The sequence below is a fragment of the Kogia breviceps genome, chromosome 1, assembly GCF_026419965.1.
Source record: "Kogia breviceps isolate mKogBre1 chromosome 1, mKogBre1 haplotype 1, whole genome shotgun sequence".
NCBI classification, from domain to species: domain Eukaryota; kingdom Metazoa; phylum Chordata; class Mammalia; order Artiodactyla; family Physeteridae; genus Kogia; species Kogia breviceps.
Genome location: NC_081310.1, coordinates 118,827,355 through 118,848,413, shown reverse-complemented (window position 1 = coordinate 118,848,413; position 21,059 = coordinate 118,827,355). Strand labels below are relative to the sequence as shown.

The following is a 21,059-nucleotide window of genomic DNA, read 5'->3' as shown; positions in this document are numbered from 1 at the left end:
TTACCCAAACTTCCTTTTGGTACTTTAATGTTTTCATTCTCTCACATTTCTAATTTTCATCTATCCACAGTTATTTGGCAGAGGAGTGAGATAACAACCTAATTTTCTTTTTGCTGTGTATGACTAGCCAGTTGCACAAACATCACTTATTAAGATCACTTATTAAGATCTCTTCCCCATGATTTGAACTGTCCCTTTATCATATGTGGGCACTTCCCACAGCAATTATTTCAAAACTTTTCAACTATTTTATTCCCTATCAGCCACTTTTCCATCACTCTCAGCAGACAACTCTTCACAAATAATTGAGTCTGTCAAGAATTCCAACATTTTTTTGCAACTCCATTCTTCACATGAACATAGACCATTTTCTACCTCTAGAACAAGGCTCAGCAAACATTTCTGTAAAGGGGCAGATAGTAAATATTTTAGACTTTGAAGGCCAAGAGGCAAAATCAAGGATATTATGTGGGTTTTTATATAAAAGGTCTACTAATGAGAAGAATGATTTTTTTTTTAGGAATAACATTAATTGGGAGCTCTGATCAGTTGCAAATATTCATCCATTAAAATCATTCTTACCTTCTGGGACCATGCAAAAGCAGGCCAGATTTGGCCCCTGACCTTTGACATCTCCCCTCTGTCCATTAACTTGAGAAGTGCCCCAGAGCATCCCACCTATCCACCAAGGCCATTTCCGGATCCCAATTCTTCCCTGCCTTTTCAGTGACATTAGCCATCAATCTACTTAGCAATTCTATTCCAATTCCAAATGGTCCAATCCCTGGACCATTCCTTTCAGTGATTAATTTGTATATTTACATAATAAAAGACAACTGTTTTAAGGCCAAATAAAATATAAAAGTAATTTAAAATAGGTAGGCAGCACTTTCTATTGACCATAGTATATTTACAACTAAGGGAAGTTAGTTGTAACTAACTTCCTCTAGTAAACCCACACATTTCTACCACAAGTATAATACAAAATAACAACAAAAAATTTTTAAATCATTTGTAGTTAGTTTTAGAATACAGACACAATTTTTTTGTCCATCAGCCTTGTTTTCCTATTTCCATTCTCTTTTCCTTATTATTAACTTATGGCTATCTTTCCTAAGGAACATTGTCTGGAGAATGGTGATTCATAACACAATAATGTGCTAGGTAGTTAGCAAAAGCCAACCTTTAACAAATAAAACACCATATATACAAAAATACATACTATAATGGAGTCTTTATTATATTAACATTGTATTGACTTTATGCGAAAGTGCTCCAAGGCTATAATCTAGGAGACCTGTGCTTAAATCCTGATGCTAAAACTAACCCAGGATTCATTTTTCTCAACTATTTAACAGACCACTGCTGATTTCCACTTTTAATTTTACCTTTAATTTTTTGGGGGAAATAATCTTAAGTATGTTAAAGAGTTATAAGCACAGCAGAAAAATGTTTTTTTCTTTTCCTGGCTCATTTCAGAGCAAACAGAGATGCCCCATCATTCTCAAACATTTGCAAGTATTTCCTACAAATGAGGATATTCTCCTAAGTAGCCACAGCACAACTATCAAGACCATACATCACTACTACCTCAGACCCATTTAAGTTTTACCAATCGATCCAGAAATGTCCTTTGTATCAAAACAAATTTATCATTTTAACCATTTAAAAATATACAGCTCAGTGGCATGAATACATTCACATTTTGTGCAACCATCACCACCATCTATCTCCAGAACTTTCCCATCTTTCCAAAATGAAACTTCATACCCATGAAGCAATAATTCTCCATTTTTTCCCTTCCCACACCGTGGCAACCACCATTCTGCTTTCTGTCTCTATGAATTTGACTATCCTAGGTACTTCACATAAGTGGAATCATACAATATTTGTCTTTTTGTGTTTGGCTTTTTTCACTTAGCATAATGTCTTTAAGTTCCATCCATGTTGTTGCATGTGTCAGTTTCCTTTCTTAAGCCTAAATAATATTCCATGGTATGTATATACTACATTTTGTTTATACATTTATCAGTGGACATGAGTTGTTTCCAACTTTTAGGTATTATGAATAATGCTGTTATGAACACTGATGTACAAATATCTGTTCAAGTTCCTACTTTCAGTTCTTTTGGGTGTATACCCAGAAGTGGTAGTGCTGGATCACATGGTAATTCTAAGTATAATTTTTTGGTAGTGTATATATATGTCCATATACACTACCAAATGTAAATTAGATAGTTAGTGGGAAGCTGCCTCATAGCACAGGGAGATCACCTCTGTGCTTTGTGACCACCTAGAGGGGTGGGATAGGGAGGGTGGGAGGGAGGGAGACGCAAGAGGGAAGAGATATGGGAACATATGTATATGTATAACTGATTCACTTTGTTGTAAAGCAGAAACTAACACACCATTGTAAAACAGTTATACTCCAATAAAGATGTTAAAAAAAAAAGTATAATTTTTTAAGGAAGTGCCATATAGTTTTCCAGAGTGCCTGCACCTTTTCACATTCCCATCAGCAATGCACAAGGGTTCCAATTTCTCTACATAAAAGCCAACACTTGTTTTCTTTTTATCTTTTCTTTTGATAATAGCCATCCTAATGTATGTGAAGTGGTATCTCATTGTGGTTTTTATTTGCAGTTTGTCAGTCTTTTTAATCTCCCTTCAATCTGGAATAGCTCCTCAGTCTCTCCTTGATGTTTGTGACCTTGATAGTTTTTCTTTTGGTCCTCCAAGTGAATAGTGGCTCATGCAGAAGTTTAATTATCACTCCCATAAATTCCAAAACCAATGGGCCTGATCAGTAGTTAGTGATTCAAGATCCCATGCTTCTTCCATATTGCAGCTTTGCCATCTTCTTAACGTGGTTTCCAAATGACCTTGAAATTTTGAAGATTGGAGACATGCTATTTTGTAGAATATCTGTTTGTGTTTATCTGATGCTTCCTCATGACTAGATGCAGGTTATACAATTTTAGCAGGAATGTAAAAGAATTGTGTTCTGTGTTCTCATGCCATCCTAATATAGTTTTGATTTGTCTCATTACTGATGGCTTAAATTCAATTAGTGATTAAGGCAGTGTCTGCTACTCTTCTCCACTAAAAAGTTACTCCTTTTTTCTTTACTTAATAAATATTTTGTGAGTAATATTTTGACACTACATTAAGCATATAAATGAGATACTAAATTATGCAAATATGTAAACTTTGAGGCTATGTTAATAAAATTTCCTCAACAAACTTGATTTATTTCTTTTTGTCAGTTTGCTAGTTTGCTAATGTGATTTTTTTTTTTTTTTTTTTTTTTTTTTTTTTTTCCGGTACGCGGGCCTCTCACTGTTGTGGCCTCTCCCGTTGTGGAGCACAGGCTCCGGACGCGCAGGCTCAGTGGCCATGGCTCACGGGCCCAGCCGCTCCGCGGCATGTGGGATCCTCCCGGACTGGGGCACAAACCTGTGTCCCCTGCATTGGCAGGCAGACTCTCAACCACTGCACCACCAGGTAAGCCCTTTTCATCAGTTTGGATTCATGGTTTCCTATTTTATTCAGTGGGTTATAATCTGTTCCTATCATTGCTTATTTTGATACTCAAATTGTTCCAGATTTGGCTACTCAAAACTTATTAAAGCTGGCTTTTCTTACCTTTTAACATGTTACCATCATTTTATGAAGACGTCCTTACCTGCAACAATAAAATATTCCAGGCTCATCTTCTGTTTTCTCTGCTGTAGGCTTGGAATCAGCCATTTCACTAAAGGGCTCTCTAGTTCTTTTTAAAAGAGAAGGGTATTTAAGAGCTAGGATCTGGGTGCTAGGTGTATTATTATTATTATTTTTATTAGACTTCAGGTTTTACTGCCAAAAATTACAAAAAAAAACCTTCTGATTTTTAAAACCTGTTAAGTTTTAGAATTGTAAATGAGGGGCTGTGAATCTGTAACATTTACTTTAATTTTATTTTTTTAACTTAATTTTTTTACTGAAGTATTGTTGATGTACAATATGTGCTAGGTGTGTTTGTTGCTATTGGGGTATTGTTGCTCCCAAGCCTCTCAGTGGAGAGACCTAAGGAATATATGTTCTATGTACACACATATACATCCACATAAATATGTAAAGGGTGGCAGAATATGCCACCCCAAAATGTGCTACTATGGCCTAAGGATTATTTTGAACAAAATGTTCTTAAAAAAACAGCAGGTGCAGGAAGGGTGCTCTGACATCCCCTTTTCTACCTGAAAGCAGGAGATGAAACCCCCATGTAAAAGATGTATTCCTTATACCAGGAGGAAAGACACATTCTTATCACCAGAGATAGGGAGTCGATGCTGAGAAAATTGTATACAACAGACCTTGTTAAAATAACTTTTTTTTTTGCAGTACGCGGGCCTCTCAAAGGCCTCTCACTGTTGTGGCCTCTCCCGTTGCGGAGCACAGGCTCCGGACGCGCAGCCTCAGCGGCCATGGCTCACGGGCGCAGCTGCTCCGCGGCATGTGGGATCTTCCCGGACCGGGGCACGAACCCATCTACCCTGTATTGGCAGGCGGACTCTCAACCACTGCGCCACCAGGGAAGCCCATGTGTCTGTTTTGTTTTGTTTTGTTTTTTGCAGTACGCGGGCCTCTCACTGTTGTGGCCTCTCCCGTTGCGGAGCACAGGCTCCGGACGCGCAGGCTCAGCGGCCATGGCTCACGGGCCCAGTTGCTCCGCAGCATGTGGGATTTTCCCGGACCGGGTCACGAACCTGTCTCCCCTGCATTGGGAGGCGGACTCTCAACCACTGCGCCACCAGGGAAGCCCCCAAATAACTCTTATCTTCCTTTAGTCTCCCCATATATTTAAGTTACTCTTCCACAATTGCCTCTCTTTGTTCAACTTAATATATAAGCCCTTAGGTTTTGTCATTGCTTTGGGTCATTTCCTTATGAGGGCTCCCAAGTCACGTAAAACTTATATTACATAAATCTGTATGCTTTTCTCCTCTTAATGTTCTTCTAAAAAAATATTTATTTATTTAGGCTGCCCCAGGTCTTCGTTGCGGCATGCAGGATCTTTAGTTGCGGCATGTGGATTTCTTAGTTGTGGCACGCAGACTCAGTTGCAGCATGTGGACTCTTAGTTGTGGCATGCAAACTCTTAGTTGCAGCATGCATGTGGGATCTAGTTCCCCGGCCAGGGATTGAACCCGGGCCCCCTGCATTGGGAGCGTGGAGTCTTACCCACTGGACCACCAGAGAAGTCCCTTAATCTGTCTTATGTCAATTTAATACTCAGGCCCAACCAGAGACCTTAAGAGGGTAGAGGTAAAATTTTTGCTTCCATTATATATACATACATATACAATTATACATTTATGTCTCATTTATGTATTTATTTCTGTAACTATCTCTATATATTGACACCCATGAGGATACATGGATACCATAATTCCAACCCAGCATTGCAGTTTATTCTAGTTTTCTCTTTCCATATTTGTAACTGAGGAGGATGTCCTCACTCCATCAAGGCTCTGACACATTATGACGGGTTCCATTCCTGCACTGATGCCCTTCTTAACCCTCTCGGGCTACCCTATGCTGGGCTAACCCCTGCCCATGCAAAACTGTTCTCCCATTGGATGTCTTCCTTACCCTGCTCAGAGTCTAAAACCCTACACTGGACCTTCCTTCTACACAGATGCCTTCCCCATCCATCGTGGGCTCTGATGCCAGGGCCAGGCCATCCCCCTGTGCTGGCCACCCTCCTCACCCTGTGCTGGCTCTGATGTCCCATGCTGGGTGCCCCCACTCTTCTCTGGCTTTGACTGTCTGTGCTGGGTGATAATCCCCTGCATGGACACACTCTTCACCCTGCTTGTTCTCCAAACTCAATGGCCCACCCTCCCATGTAGAAGCCTCTCTCTTCGTCCTGCAGAGGCTGACCCCTCTCCCCAGGAGGAAACCCTGCTTAGTCTCTGACTCTGCCCTTGAGCACAGCTGCTCTCCCTCTGAGGCACAAATACCCGCATTGTTGATCCTGCTTAATGGCTTCTGGGCAGAATCGCTGGGGAAGGGAAAAGAAATGGGTAAGAAGGAGAGCTCAGTGACTATTTTTAATATTTATCAGTTATAATAGACATGCTGATTGCCTTCGCAATAACCCTTCTTTCCACCATCTTTTGTTACTTGCAGCCAAAAGAATTCTAACTGCCCAACTAACCTTACTGATGCCCCTCTCTCAGCATACAGCCTTGCTTCTTTCTCAGAAGTTACACAGGCTTTTCCTACTCTTCTATCCACATCCCCTAAGGCACAAAATTACCTATATCTCCACAGTACTCTATCTTCTTTCCCATAATTTCCAGGCAGTGATATTCTTTCTCTTATTCCAAGGCTTATTTACCCATCATGTGTTCTATATCCTATTTTCTCCCAGATTCTTAGGGAGTCTGCTTTGGTAAAAGTTTCCTTTATTTCCTTTATTTTCAAATTCTGGATTATTATTAGTTCTTTTCTTTAAGCAGAAAAATGGCCAAGTCTCTTCCTTCTTATAAACAAAGATAAACCTTCCTCTGATCAGGAAACATTTAATATGTAAATTTTTTTTGATCCAATATAATTCTACTTCTAAAAATCACTTATTGGGGCTTCCCTGGTGGTCCAGTGGTTAAGACTCCACACTCCCAATGCAGGGGGCCTAGGTTAGATCCCTGGTTGGGGAACTAAGATCCCACATACTGCAACTAAGCCTGTGTGTCGCAACTAGAGAAGCCTGCACAGCCAAAATAAATAAATAAAATTTTAAAAATCACTTATTAATTTATTGAATATTTATGAGCACCCATGTGCCAGGTACCATGAATAAAATGATAAGCAGAAACAGATATCCCTGATTTCATGGAGCTTAATGAGACAAATATCAATCAGATAATCACATTAATGAATGCATTATTGCAAATTGAGACCTTAATGATAAAATGAAATATTATGTACTCATATTTGTTGGTCCCTATTCCAAACTCTTTCCATGCATTAATTTAATCACAAATAATGTGTTATAGATACTATAATATGTATATAGTTTTATTATGCCCACCACTATTATACCCACTTGCAGAAATGAAACTGAGTCAGAGAGAGGTTAAGTAACTTGTCAATATAGCCAATAAGCGATAGAGTTGGAATTCAAACCCAAATTGTCTGGCCCCTGCTCTTAACCATTATGCTATACTGGTCCTTACAAGTAGCTATGAAGAGGGATCTATTTTTTTTTTAATTAAAAAAAATTTTTATTTATTATTGTTTCTGGCTGCATTGGGTCTTTGTCACTGTGCACGGGCTTTCTCTAGTTGCGGCGAGTGAGGACTACTCTTCGTTGTGGTGTGCGGGCTTCTTTTTTTTTTTTTTTTTTTGCGGTACGCAGGCCTCTCACTGCCATGGCCTCTCTCGTCATGGAGCACAGGCACCGGACGCGCAGGCTCAGTGGCCATGGCCCACGGGCCCAGCCGCTGCGCGGCATGTGGGATCCTCCTGGACCGGTGCACAAACCCGCGTCCCCTGCTTTGGCAGACTTCCAACCACTGCGCCACCACGGAAGCCAATGTGCACGGGCTTCTCATTGCGGTGGCTTCTCTTGTTGTGGAGCATAGGCTCCAGGTACGTGGGCTTCAGTAGTTGCAGCACCCGGGCTCAGTAGTTGTGGCGCATGGGCTTAGTTGCTCTGCGGCATGTGGGATCTTCCCGGACCAGGGCTCGAACCCGTGTCCCCTGCATTGGCAGGCAGATTCTTAACCACTGCGACACCAGGGAAGCCCAAGGAATCTTTTTTTAGTTTTACTTTATTTTTTTACTTTTCGCTGCCTTGAGTCTTTGTTGCTGCCCACAGCCTTTCTCTAGTTGGGGTGAGCAGGGGCTACTTTTCATTGCGGTGCATGGGCTTCTCACTGAGGTGGCTTCTCTTGTTGCAGAGCACGGGCTCCAGAGCACAGGCTCAGTAGTTGTGACACATGGGCTTAGTTGCTCCGCAGCATGTGGGATCTTCCCAGACCAGGGCTCAAACCCGTGTCCCCTGCATTGGCAGGCAGATTCTTAACCACTGCGCCACCAGGGAAGTCCCAGAAAGAGGGATCAATGAGGATATCCAACAAAGAAAACTGATCTAGACAGAAGCTTTCTGAGGAAGTACTGCTTGAGCTCAGACCTCAAGTTTGAGTAGGCATTAACTCTGCAAAGTGGGTGGTAGTGGTAGTGGTGGTAGGAGAAGCAATCATTTCACCTAGAGGGCAGAATGTGCAAAGGCCCTGAGGCAAGAGGGAGCATGGCACAGTGAAGAAATTGAAAGGCCAATGTAGCCAGAATGTAGAAAGCAAGGGAAAAGTGGGACATTCTATGGCTAGAGAGGTAGTCTAGGCCAGATGAAACCGGGCCTTATTGGCCCTTAGGGATTTTGTTTTTCATCCTAAGGGTAAGAGAAAGCCATTAAGATAAGGATTGGGGAAGCAGAGATCAGTTTCCTTTGAAAAGATTACTCAACTCCAGTTTAGACAGTGAATTATAGGGGAGTCACAGTACATGTGGAGATGAGGCTTGTGATATCTTGAGGGTGGTAAGTTGACTTAGGGTGGTGACAGTGGAAATGTAGACAAATGGAGGGATGTGGAGAAATATTTAGAAAGTCAAATTGACAGTACTGGGTAAAAGATTAGATATGAGTGGTAAGAAGTTGTAGGTTTTAAGGACGACCCCCTCCTGTATGTTATCTGTCAATAAAATCAGTTAATGTATCTTCTAAATATCTTCCTTTCTAGCTCAAAACACCATTTATTGAGATAGGGAATGTGGAAGATGATGAGGAGGTTTGGGGAAAAGATTACTGAGTCTTGGACATGCTGACTTTGCAGTGCCTTTGAGACTTTCACATGGAGATATTAATTGACCTGGGCTAAAGTCATACACTTGGGAGTTATCATTGTATGGATGGCAAATGAAGCTGAAGCATGGATGAGTTTGCCTAGGGGAAGAAAACTGATGAGAAGAGAAGGGGGTCTAGAGCTCATATTTCAGAAAGCCCAACACTGAATAAGTCTGAGTATAGCAAAATGCTAACTTTGTAGGCCTGTATTGATCAAACCTTGCACATTCCAAAGAAAGGCTTGTTTTTAGAACTGTTCTTGACTGACTCCTGGGAGATGATAACCTCTGAGCCCTTGGAATACTCTGCCTAATAAGAATGGTTTGTATCCCTTAGGCTTTGGGCCACACTGTATCACTTTGACTGAATAGTTTAAGCTATCAATATGATTTATGCTGAACATCTGTTTTAGTATGCCTGAGGCCTTGGACCATGATGTATCAGTTTGACCTCTGTGGGCTGGAATTTGAGCAGCTGAGGTCAGTTATATGGGTGATCCATGCCTATGGGACAGACCTTCCCCCCAAATAAACACCCTGTATACCAAGGCTTGGGTGAACTTCCCTGTTTGGCAACACTTCACAAAGGTGTTGTCACACATCATTGCTGGGAAAATTAGTGCCTGTGCAACTCCACTGGGAGGAGACACCTGGAACCTTGTGCCTGTTTTCTTCTGGAATTTTCTCCATGGACTTTTTACCTTTGCTGATTTTAATCTGTATCATTTTACTGTAATACACCATAACCATGAGCATACCAACTTTTCTGAGTCCTGTGAGTTCTTCTAGTCTGTTTCTGGGGACCCTGACACAGTACATAAAAGAAAAACAGCAGTCCAAGAGGTAGGAAGAAAACCACCAGAGTATGGTGTCATGAAAGCCATGGAAGTAAGTGATTCCAGAAGGGGGAATTGTCAAAGGTGTGAATACCCATGGTGAAAACAAGTAAGGTTAGGAATAAAATATATCTACTGGATTTAAAAAACATGGAGGTCCTTGATGACCTTAGCAAGAGCTGTTTTAGTAGAGTGATGGAAATGGAAGCCAGGCCAGAGTAGATTGAGGAACAAGTGGGATGTGAAGAAACAGAGAACTTTAGACAGAGAAACAAAAAGATTGCAGGTTAATTTACCTTTATTTATAGTAGCAAAATACATCAAACATAATCTAGTTATTTAATAACCTAATAAGAACCCTTTGAATTTATATATTAAAAATTTTTACAATGGGTATACTTGTTGAATCAGCAATTCTATCTTTAGGAATAGTCATAAAAATAACTATAGACATGCAAAGTATTATTCATCACAATGCTTATCACAGTATTTATAATAGCAAAAAGTTGAAAACAACCTTATTGTGTAAGAACAGACAACTAATATATTACAGTACACTCAAATTATGAAGTCTGTTTATTGTCTAAACTGGAATGTATCTTACTGGCTTCAAGAATTAGAGATAATGTGTGTGAAATCACTTTGTAAATTGTAAACTGCTGTTCAAATGTCCTGTTTATTACTGGGATTAACTATGTGCCCCCGGAAGGCCTTAGAAACATAGAAAAGCCAAAGAGCTAGCAATTAGACTCAGAACTCTGCCATTTGTCCCTCTTTTCTTGGTACTAGTGGTTCTCAAACTTAGACAACATGGCATCTGGAAGTCAAAGGGTGGTTTGTACATCATGAAATGCTGAGAAGTGAACTTTATTTTTTCTAAGATCTTGTTTTTAATTATCTTAAGCCTTATGATCACAAAATCTACAAATTTGTGCTGATGGTGTATCTCCTCTACTTTAATCCTCTAATGAGTTTGCAAAGACACCATTACCAATCACATATATACAGGAGTTTTATAGTTTCATGTCATTTTGAATAGCTGTTTAAAGACAATCCTGAATTATAACTCAGTCTCACTCAGATAGTAAAGGATTTAAAAGCAAAGTTTAACTTGCTATTATATCTTGTCACACTGACTTTTTTTTTTTTGTGGTACGCGGGCCTCTCACTGTTGTGGCCTCTCCCGTTGCAGAGCACAGGCTCCAGATGCGCAGGCTCAGTGGCCATGGCTCACGGGCCCAGCCGTTCTGCAGCATGTGGGATCCTCCCGGACCGGGGCACAAACCCGTGTCCCCTCCATCGGCAGGCGGACTCTCAACCGCTGCGCCACCAGGGAAGCCCGCCACACTGACTTTTAAAAGCCTCTGACCTTATACATCATCTATAAAATGTGAGAAGTGTTAAATATTCTTTGATATTTTACATAAAGTAAAATATCATTAAGTAAAAGGCAACATTTTACTTTCATTAAGTAAAAGGCAACATTTTACTTATTTATTTTTATTTATTTTTCTCTTTCCTTTTTGGACGCACTGCGTGGCTTGTGGAGTCTTAGTTCCCAAACCAAGGACTGAACCTGGGCCCTTGGCAGTGAGAGCGTGGAATCCTAACCACTGGACTGCCAGGGAATTCCCAAAAGGCAACATTTTGGATACAGGGAATTTTGGATTGGCATAGTTAAGACCAAAAAGATAAAATGGATATTTCTACCTTGTCCTCAGCCCTTTAAAGCCCAATGAACACAAACTGAAATGCAGGTGAGTCTTGCTCAATTGTATGAGACAACAAAGCGATTTTTCCCAGTATTTAAATATTATACTCATATAATCAGTTCTATAAACCTAAATTAAAACCAATATCCTATAGGTTTTGAGATGGCATTCACCATCTTTGTGAAAATTTCAATATTACCAATCAAGTCTAATTATATCTTTAGAAGAGGGAAACAGTGACAACACTTGCTGAACTGGAATTCCTATCAAAATTCAAAAAGCTGATCATATTAATTTAACCACAGCCAATCTTATTAAAATCAGGACTGTCCAAAAAAAATTCTGTCAGCCACTCATGATCTGAATTTTGGTATATAAAATCAATTTAAATGTTACACATAAAAGAAGTTGAGACATTTCTGTTTTGTAAGAAAATAAGGCAGTGGGCCAACTATTACTCTTTAGAAGCTTTGAGATAAGCTATCAAGTTTGCCCTTTCTGTCTCCTTAATGCCAGCGAAGATCATTTTTTTCCAGGGATGTACTTCTTAGGATTCTCCAAATACATTTTTCCCCAGGTGATGCCCTTGTTCTTGTTGGCATCAGTGTAAGAGAATCCCAGGGGCCTGACCTGTCTTCCATCCAGGACCATTTATTATGCTTGCCTTTCGTTTCCACGGTGTGGCACTGGGCATATTTCTGGACAAAAATCTTGCCCTTCTCAACATCACTCATTTTAATTTTGTTTTTTTGACATGTGCTTTAGCAAGGTCCTTGCTCTGAAGTTGGACTTACTGCTAAGTCCAAGGATATGCTAATCCAAGGTACATGTGCTTATTTATGTACCTGTGTTCAGAGAAGTGAACTTTATAAATAACAAGATGTTCCCTTTATATCTTCTGGCCTTACCCACTCATGGTCGCTAATATGGCACATTAACAGAAATTCTCCCAATTTTTTTTTTTGGCTGTGCCACGTGGCTTGTAGGATCTTAATTTTCTGACCAGGGATTGAACCTGAGCCCTTGGCAGTGAAAGCATGGAGTCTTAATCACTGGAATTGCCCAGAAATGCCCCAGATCTTAACTGCAGCTCAGCATTCTTCTGTGGGTCCTCATGACATCTTCCATTCCCGCTGATGACTGTAGTTGCTCTGTCCAAGAGTGGCAGAACCAGCCATTGCAAACCTTCACGCTATTCTTGGGCTACTCTGCCTCACTGTAGCCAACCTGCTGTGCTCTCACTATTGCTCACCTAGCTATGTCATTCCCAGTGCTCTTTCTCTTTTCTGGACAATTGTAAAGTTCTTTTCACTTCTGGTTACCAGCAATATCAGGGCAGTTTTCTCCACAGCAGAGCTATTAGGTATCTACTGATAGTTCTCCTTTATTTCAGAACTGTGTTTTTCTTATGATGTTTGGGCAAGCGGGTCAGGGGTAAAAGATAGCTTAGGTTAGGGGAATGGCTGGATCCTTACACTTGCTGCTCAGTTCAGACCACAGCATGGTTTCTCTTCTTGAGATTTCTCTCTGAGGTATCTTTGTTGCTCCCTCCAGTTCTGTTCATGAACCTTTAGGTCTGGCTACTTTTACATTCATTTCATGTTTACCATGAGCCAGGTACGGTTAGCACTTTACAAATATTTAATTGTCAACCTTGAAGTAGATCCTACTAGTAACAAAAGCCCTTTTACAACTGAGGAAACTAAGGCAAGCAAAGTAAGTTACCCCAAATCACACAGCTAGTAGGTGGTGGAACGAGGCTTCAAACTAGGCTTTCTGGCTCCAGCACAGACTCAACCTCCAATGCAGTCTCTCCATCAGACAGGTTTGTCCATATCATACGTCAGTCTTACGATTTCACAATTTCTCCTGCAAGATTTCTGGGTTCCCATTGCAAATCGAGAATGTAGCTGATTCAATGTCCCCAAGTACTCCATGACAATTTAAATCCAGGCACTGCATTCTCAGCACACAGTAAATTATATTGGTGGGGGGACAGTTTGCTCTCTATAAAATTATATCGTTTTCAAAAACAACACTTTTGGGCTTCCCTGGTGGTGCAGTGGTTAAGAATCTGCCTGCCAATTCAGAGGACACGGGTTCGAGCACTGATCTGGGAAGATCCCACTTGCTGCAGAGCAACTAAGCCTGTGCGCCACAACTACTGAGCCTGTGCTCTAGAGCCTGCGAGCCACAACTACTGAGCCCGTGTGCCACAACTACTGAAGCCCACACGCCTAGAGCCCGTGCTCCACAAGAGAAGCCACTGCAATGAGAAGCCCGTGCACCACAACGAAGAGGAACCCCCACTCGCTGCAACTAGAGAAAGCCTGCACATAGCAATGAAGACCCAATGCTGCCAAAAATAAATAATAAATAAAATATTTTTAAAAATGTTTACAAAAAGCACTTTTATAGATTTTTATAGTTTTTTTTTTTTTTTTTTGGCTGTGCTGCGCGGCATGTGCCGAACCCATGCTCCCTGTAATGGAAACGTGAAGTCCTAACCACTGGACCATCAGGGAATTCCCTTGTACTAGATTTTAATAAAGGCAAATGGTAGCAGGCATCAAAAGGTTAAGAAAAATGCAAGGAAACAAAGATTTTGGTTGAGAAATTTGGTCCACTAATTTTTTTTTGAAGTGAATTTGGAGAAAAGTCTTTATTTGCTCTTTATTATATATACGCCTCATTTTTCACCACCTGTACAGATACCACCCTGGTTCAATCCACCATTATTCCTTGGCTGAAATATTATTGCATTAGCAGCCTAACTGGTCTTCCTTCTTCCACTCTGACCCCCTACAAGTGATTTCTACAGTAAACAGCCACAGTGACTCTTTTCACAACTTTGAGTCTTTGATCAAAACTCATCCAAGATTTCCTATCTCACTCAGCATCTTAAAACTGGAGTATGAGTATTCGGGTACTTACAGTGGAGGAAATTTTTCCGAAGGGTACACAAGGATAGTTTTAAGAGATTTAATTTTATATTAATTCATATATATACACATATGTTTACATGCATTTTTAATGCAGTGCTTATGTCAATAAAAGTGAAAAATTGAATTGATACAGGACTTTATCTCTTCCTAGTAATGTTATATACATCCATGTCTACACAAACTAAAAAAAACTATGTCATCTCATTAAAAGACAGTCCCAATTAACATTTTACTTTTCATGTTTAATATTTATTTCATGAAATACAACATTTTTGATCATGTACTTTTAAAATGGATGATGATGTTTGTTAAACTACTTGCTTACCTTTCCACTGGATAGATTTAAAAGTAATGTGACAATTAAAAAATGTTGGTATTGCAAAATGTCAGAAACGGCACTCTTTGCAACTATTTACACTCCTGATGAAAAATGTTAAGAGTCAACTTACAATGTCCGAGGGAGAAAATAGTTTTTCAAAGTTCTTTTCCAGGGCACAGAAGTTTAAAAAGTTGAAGGCCATTTCTGTATATGACCTGGTTCCTTTAATTCTATTATGTCATATTCTACTGCTCTTTCCCCCTTCAAGCCACTCCAGCCACACAGACTCTTTGCTGTTCCACTTACAAGCCAAGACTGTGCCTCAGGCCCTTTGTACTTACTGTTTGTTCCTCTGCCTGGAACATTCTTCTGCAAGAGAACCACAAGCTTGTTCACCTATCAGCTGAGGCCTTCCCCAATCATCTCTAATCTCTTTTACTCTGCTTTTTTTTTCTTCATAGCATTGATCACTCCCTGCATGTTTATGTCACTCTTCCTCCAGATTGCAAACTCCTTGAAAGTAAGGATCTCCTTTGTTCTTTGCTGTAATCCTAGCATCTCTAAAACACTACCTGACTCATAGTAAAAGGTCATTACTTTTGAACGAATAAATGAAAAATGTTTCGAGGTGGTTTATTTTAAGGACTTTTACCAGCTCAAGAATAACGGTTTCTTGGGAACACTGTGAGAAGAGGAAAGCACTTCACAATTCTAACATTAAAACAGCCATAGTACTTGTCTCTCAATGAAGACCCTTCCTGAAAGCTTCTATTACCAACACTGTTAAGGCATTTGCAACACTACTCCCGCCAGGGCACTAAGTGAGACTCTCGGGACATAATATTGGTTAGATCATGACTCCCCAAACTGACGCACATCAGAATCAGCCAAAGCGCTTTCAACATTCATGAGCTCTCCCCGACTTCCTGATGTAGGTCTGGGGTGTGGTCCTGGAACAGCTCTGCTTTGAAAAAGCTTCTCAGTTGATTGGTTTTCTGAAGCGTAGCAACGTCAGCGAATCAATCACCTTAAGAAGCTAAAAATAGCTGCTAAAATAGCTGTTTTTCCTCACTGGGTCTTTTCAGCCTATTTCTGGTACGCCACCAGTTAAAAACAAAAATCCTCACTTTACTGCTCCCCTGAGACACAACCATCCAAAGGAACGCGGCCAGTTAAAACACAGAGACCCAGGAGGTCGGCACCTCGGAGCCAGGAGGCCAGGGCGTCTGACCCCGCGGCGAGTGAGGTTTCGGCGGAGACGCGCCCGCCTCTGGGGACCCCGCCGCCCGAGAGACACTCTGCAGGAACCAGCCCCGGCCTTCCACCCTTGCCCGCTCTTCCCCGCACTATCACCACGGCCAAGTTCTTAACCACCCCAACCAAAGGTAGTTCAGCGTCAAGAGCCTCTGACTTTAAACGCTCACTGCGAGCCGAACTGCAACGGGGCGGACTCCACGCAGCGGCCACGGAGGTCAGGAAGGGCGGCCAGGACGTCAGCGCGCCCGCGCCCCGAGTTCCCGCCTCCCTCCGGAGGACGTCCGTGCGTACGTGCGCGCGCCGCGCCCGCCCTCCTGCAACCGCGCGACGCGAGGGTGGGGGCGCCGCGTGCGCGCGCGTTCTCGTTCCTTCGTTCGCTTGCCTGCTCGCTCTCGGCGGCCGCTCTCGCTGCGGCTGCGGCTGGGGCTGGGGGCGGCGGCGGCGGCGGGCGGCGCGGGGCGGTCCGGCGGGTTCAAAGAGGAAAACATGGCGGAAAACAAAGGCGGTGGCGAGGCTGAGAGCGGCGGCGGGGGCAGCAGCAGCGCGCCGGTAACTGCCGGGGCCGCCGGGCCCGCGGCGCAGGAGGCGGAGCCGCCTCTCGCCGCGGTGCTGGTGGAGGAGGAGGAGGAGGAAGGCGGCAGGGCCGGCGCGGAGAGCTGCGCGGCCGGGCCCGACGACGGGGGGGTGGCCGCGGCCTCCTCGGGCTCGGCCCCGGCTACCTCAGCCCCTGCAGCCTCAGTGGGCCCTGGAATTCCTGGGGGGGTGGTATCGACGCCGGCCCCAGCTCCGGCTTCGGCTCCTGCTCCGGGTCCCTCGGCGGGGCCGCCTCCTGGACCGCCAGCCTCGCTCCTGGACACCTGCGCCGTGTGTCAGCAGAGCCTGCAGAGCCGGCGTGAGGCGGAGCCCAAGCTGCTGCCCTGTCTTCACTCTTTCTGCCTACGCTGTCTACCGGAGCCCGAGCGCCAACTCAACGTGCCCATCCCGGGGGGCAGTAACGGCGACATCCAGCAAGGTGAGCGGGAGGCCCGGCCGGAGGTCTGGGCCGAAGGGGATTTGCGGTGTCGAGGATCTGGGGACGGAGGTGTTCGGGCCCGGGGCTGCTCGGACCGGCGTAATCCTAAGGGGTCTGAGGTGAAAGACACGGCTCCTGGGACAGTTTCCTGAGAAGCTGGACCTCCAGAGATATGGGGAGGTTGAAGGGAGGGGTGCCGGCTGCGAGAGGCTGGGGGAGGGGACACCGGCTGCAGGGGAGGTTCGCGATATGCGGATACGGGCCGGGAAGGGGTGGACTGTGGCCGAGCGCAGGTTCGGGAGCGGGTGGAACGGACTGTGAGAGAAGACGGGGTCTGGGAATCCGCTTGTGAGAAGCATTTTGGAGGGAAGGCCTAGGCGCGAGAGATGTTGAGGTAGTAGTTAAGAGATAAGGGCAGTGAGGATGAATTGCTTTAGAGGGAGAGGATTTGATCTGTTCAAAGCTAGGGGAAAGAAGGACTAGGGAGGTTAAAGGGCATATTAGAGAATTTGGGGCTACGAGAAGGCGTCTGGTAGAGAGTAATTTTAGGATGACATTGAGAAGGAGGAACTCTGGAAGCAAAATAGCTGTGAGGGGCCTGCATGGATAGGGAAAAATCTTAATGTTTAGGGGTGAAGGAGAAATGAACTTTGAAGGGAATTGGGAGTTAGGGAGAGTTGGGCATGAATTTCAGTTCCTTGTACATTAATGAATACTTAGTGTTCCGGATACTGTGCTAGAATTGGGTAAAATACTCAATGAGGAGCTCATTCAGAGTCCAACATAGGGGAAACAAACATACAAGGTACAGCATTGGAGGTGGGTCCTTGGTACAGTGGTTGTGGCACAGTCAAGAGAAGGTCAGGGAAACTTCACTGAAAAGGAAACCCTTGAGTAGGTTTCTTGAAGGGTGAGTAGCTCCTTGGGTTGGAGAGTTTTCAGGGCACAGGGCACCTTACACATCCCTGGAGCTAAGCGATGTGTAAGGTGATTGGTGGAAATTAGGTTGGTTTGATGGGCTGAATAGGTAGGGGGTCTGCAGTGCCTTATCTGAAACCCTTGAGACCAGGTGTGTTTTAGACATCAGAATAGGTTGGAAATTTTTCTTTTTCCTGGTAGGGTCTCTAACACTCCAGTGGGGTGTGGGTTAACAACTCATTATCAAATATTAATGTTTCTGCAGTGAAGTATGTGAATATCATTCTTATGGGATAGACCAATAACCTCCTGCAATTCAGGGTGGGTTTTATTGCAGTTATGAAAAAACTTTAAAATTTCAAAGCTTTTGAATTTTGGAACTTCAGGTAAGGAAGGGATTGTGGACCTGTACGAAAGGGTTTGGGATTCATCCTGTAGAATGTATCCTGTACAGTGTAGATAGTTTAAAGGGAGTCCCTAACAGATTTTTGTATCAGGAAGATAAAAAGATCACATTTGTGATCTAGAAAGATCACTTGGGGGCACATTGAAGGGTAAGGGAAGAAAAGATCCAAGGCAGAGCCAGTTAGGAGAATCCTGGCAGTAATCTAGGAGAGAAATTAGCATTTGGAGTAGGTAGTAAAGGACTGATACAAGGTGTTAAAGAAGGAAGTGTTTTGGTATGGGGGAAAGGTATGGACTTTGGGAGAAACATTTGAGTTTGGATGCCTACTTTGTCACTTCCTACTTGTTACTTGTACAGATTAATTTTATAAGGACAAAATTACTTACCTCATAGAGTTATTGATAGAATGAAGTGTGTTAAGTGACTAGTACATGATAGTTATTAGTGAAATGGCAGCTAGTTTATTATTATTGGTAACTAATTGTAAGTAGCTGTGGGAATGGATGTGAGAGGCCAATTGAGATTGGAGTGAGAGAGACACACGTGTCTAGGCCAAGTTCCAGGTTTCTTGTTTGGTGGGTGGCAGTGTTATTAATGCAAATAAAAGAATTCAGGCATAGAAGCAGGTGTGTGTGCGGTGGAGGGAGGATATAATGATTTCAGTTTGGGGTTTGAAGTATTATTGAGATCTGCAGGTAAGCATGTTAAGAGTAACGGTTTGATTGATGGAGAAGATTCGAAATGATATTGGGTATACAGAGAGTGGATAATGGGTGTATAACTAACTGAGTATAGCAAGACATGTAGGATTGAGTGTTCTTGTGGGAACCTGGATTAGGTGAGAGATTTAGAGTAAACACAAGATGAAAATTGTGTTTGATTGATGTGGCTGAGGGACTGAGGTTATGAAATTAGTTCTGTGTTACTTATGCAGGAGAGAGAATAATAGTGTATAAATTCCCTCTTCGTTTCTCCATCTTTTGTTTTTGAACTAGGAGAAATAAGTAGATGGGACTAAATACTGTCTATCTAAAGGCAGTGTTGCTTTCTAACTGGTATCTAAAACAAATTACGTCTGGAAGCCATCATGTTTTTAGGCAGGGAGTCTAGAAAGTAACTTAGTATTAACTCCTGTATGTATCCTTTGCTTTGCTGTTTAAAAAAATAGAACATGCTGTTCTGGAAGTAACACTGGATTTGCAGTCAGGGGACATAGTTCTGCCCCTTAATTGTTTACTGGTTCCCTCAGGTTCATGTTTCTGTCCTTCAGTTTATCTCTAAATGTAGCTAATAGTCCTTCACGTGTATCTCACTAAATCGTATTTAATAATGAAAGTGAAAATGCTATTATAAACTGTGAAATGCTTTGCAAATGTAAGGTGTTATTGAATAACTTGTGATTCCATTTCTGGTCTGAGTATCCATAGTTGGTAGTTTAATTCACCATCTTAAGTGGTCCCGAAACAATGACATTACCCTCCCTTCTAATGGACTTTTTTCTCTTTCTCTAACACACCAGAGTTATTCAAACCCTTTAGCTGTTCCCTTTAGATAGATGATTCTCCAAGTGTGGTTTCTGGACTAGCAGCATCAGCATCATTTGCAATCTTGTTAGGAATGCAAATTCTTGGGCCCCACTCAAGACCTTCTAACCAGAAATCATTTTTAGTAAGTCCTCCAGGTGATTTTGATGCACACTAAGTTTGAGAACCACTATTTTTTTTAATATATATAAAATTTATTTATTTATTTATTTATGACTGTGTTGTGTCTTCGTGGCTGTGTGCGGGCTTTCTCTAGTGGCAGCGAGTGGGGGCTACTCTTCGTTGTGGTGCGTGGGCTTCTCATTATGGTGGCTTCTCTTGTTGCAGAGCACGGGCTCTAGGCATGCGGGCTTCAGTAGTTGTGGCACGTGGGCTCAGTAGTTGTGGCATGTGGGCTCTAGAGTGCAGACTCAGTAGTTGTGAGGGGCTTAGTTGCTCTGTGGCATGTGGGACCTCCCCAGACCGGGGCTCAAACGCATGTCCCCTGCATTGGCAGGTGGATTCTTAACCCCTGTGCCACCAGGGAAACCCCAAGAGAACCACTGTTCTTAAGTGAAGGGCTCCTCACTTCAAATGTTGCCTCTTCAGAAAGACCTTCTCTTGATCACTTTTTTTTTTTAGGGCTTTATTTTTAAAGAGCAGTTTTAGGTTTACAGCAAAATTAAACGGAAGATACGGAGATTTCCCATATATCCCTTCTCCCCATACCTACATACCTTCTCCCATTATCAACATCCCTCACTAGTGTGGTACATTTTTTAGAGTTGATAGCCCTACATCATAATCACCCAGAGTTCACAGTTTTATGTTAGGGTTCACTATTGGTGTTGTACAATCTAAGGGTTTGAACAAATGTATAATGACATGTATTCGTCATTATAATATCATACATAGTATTTTCACTGCCCTGAAAATTCTGTGTCTGGCTGCTTCTTTTAAGGTACAGTTGGCTCTCTGTATCTGATGGGGGTTTTGGAACCAATCCCCTGAGATTGCTGAGGGACAATTGTAGTCCTCCAGGTCACTGTTTGACATATTACCTTTGTTTCTTCATAGGACAACTAAAATCCAGAATGTTTACTTGTTTTTGTTTACTCTTTTGTTCCTTGTTTCCCACTAGAATATTGTAGAGTGGATGTTCAATATATAGCTTTTGGATGAATAAGAATCATCTGGAGAGCTTTTTAAAATACCATTTTGGGAGTTTCAGAGACTGTT

The 21,059-nt window shown here is 42.5% G+C and overlaps 1 protein-coding gene and 1 pseudogene across 2 annotated transcripts in view; one reads left to right on the top strand and one right to left on the bottom strand.

Annotated features, from left to right (window-relative positions):
* Positions 1-11,884: 11,884 nt before the first annotated feature.
* LOC136794609 (cytochrome c-like) lies at positions 11,885-12,174 on the bottom strand (annotated as a pseudogene).
* A 4,239-nt stretch (positions 12,175-16,413) lies between these two features.
* Positions 16,414-21,059, top strand: part of TRIM33 (tripartite motif containing 33) — a 163,494-nt gene continuing 158,848 nt past the window's right edge. For both annotated transcript variants that reach the window (XM_059037020.2, XM_059037001.2), the window contains exon 1: positions 16,414-16,973. In XM_059037020.2, coding sequence (XP_058893003.1) covers positions 16,448-16,973 — 526 coding nt within the window. In that variant the 5' untranslated portion in view covers positions 16,414-16,447. The remainder of the gene's footprint in view (positions 16,974-21,059) is intronic.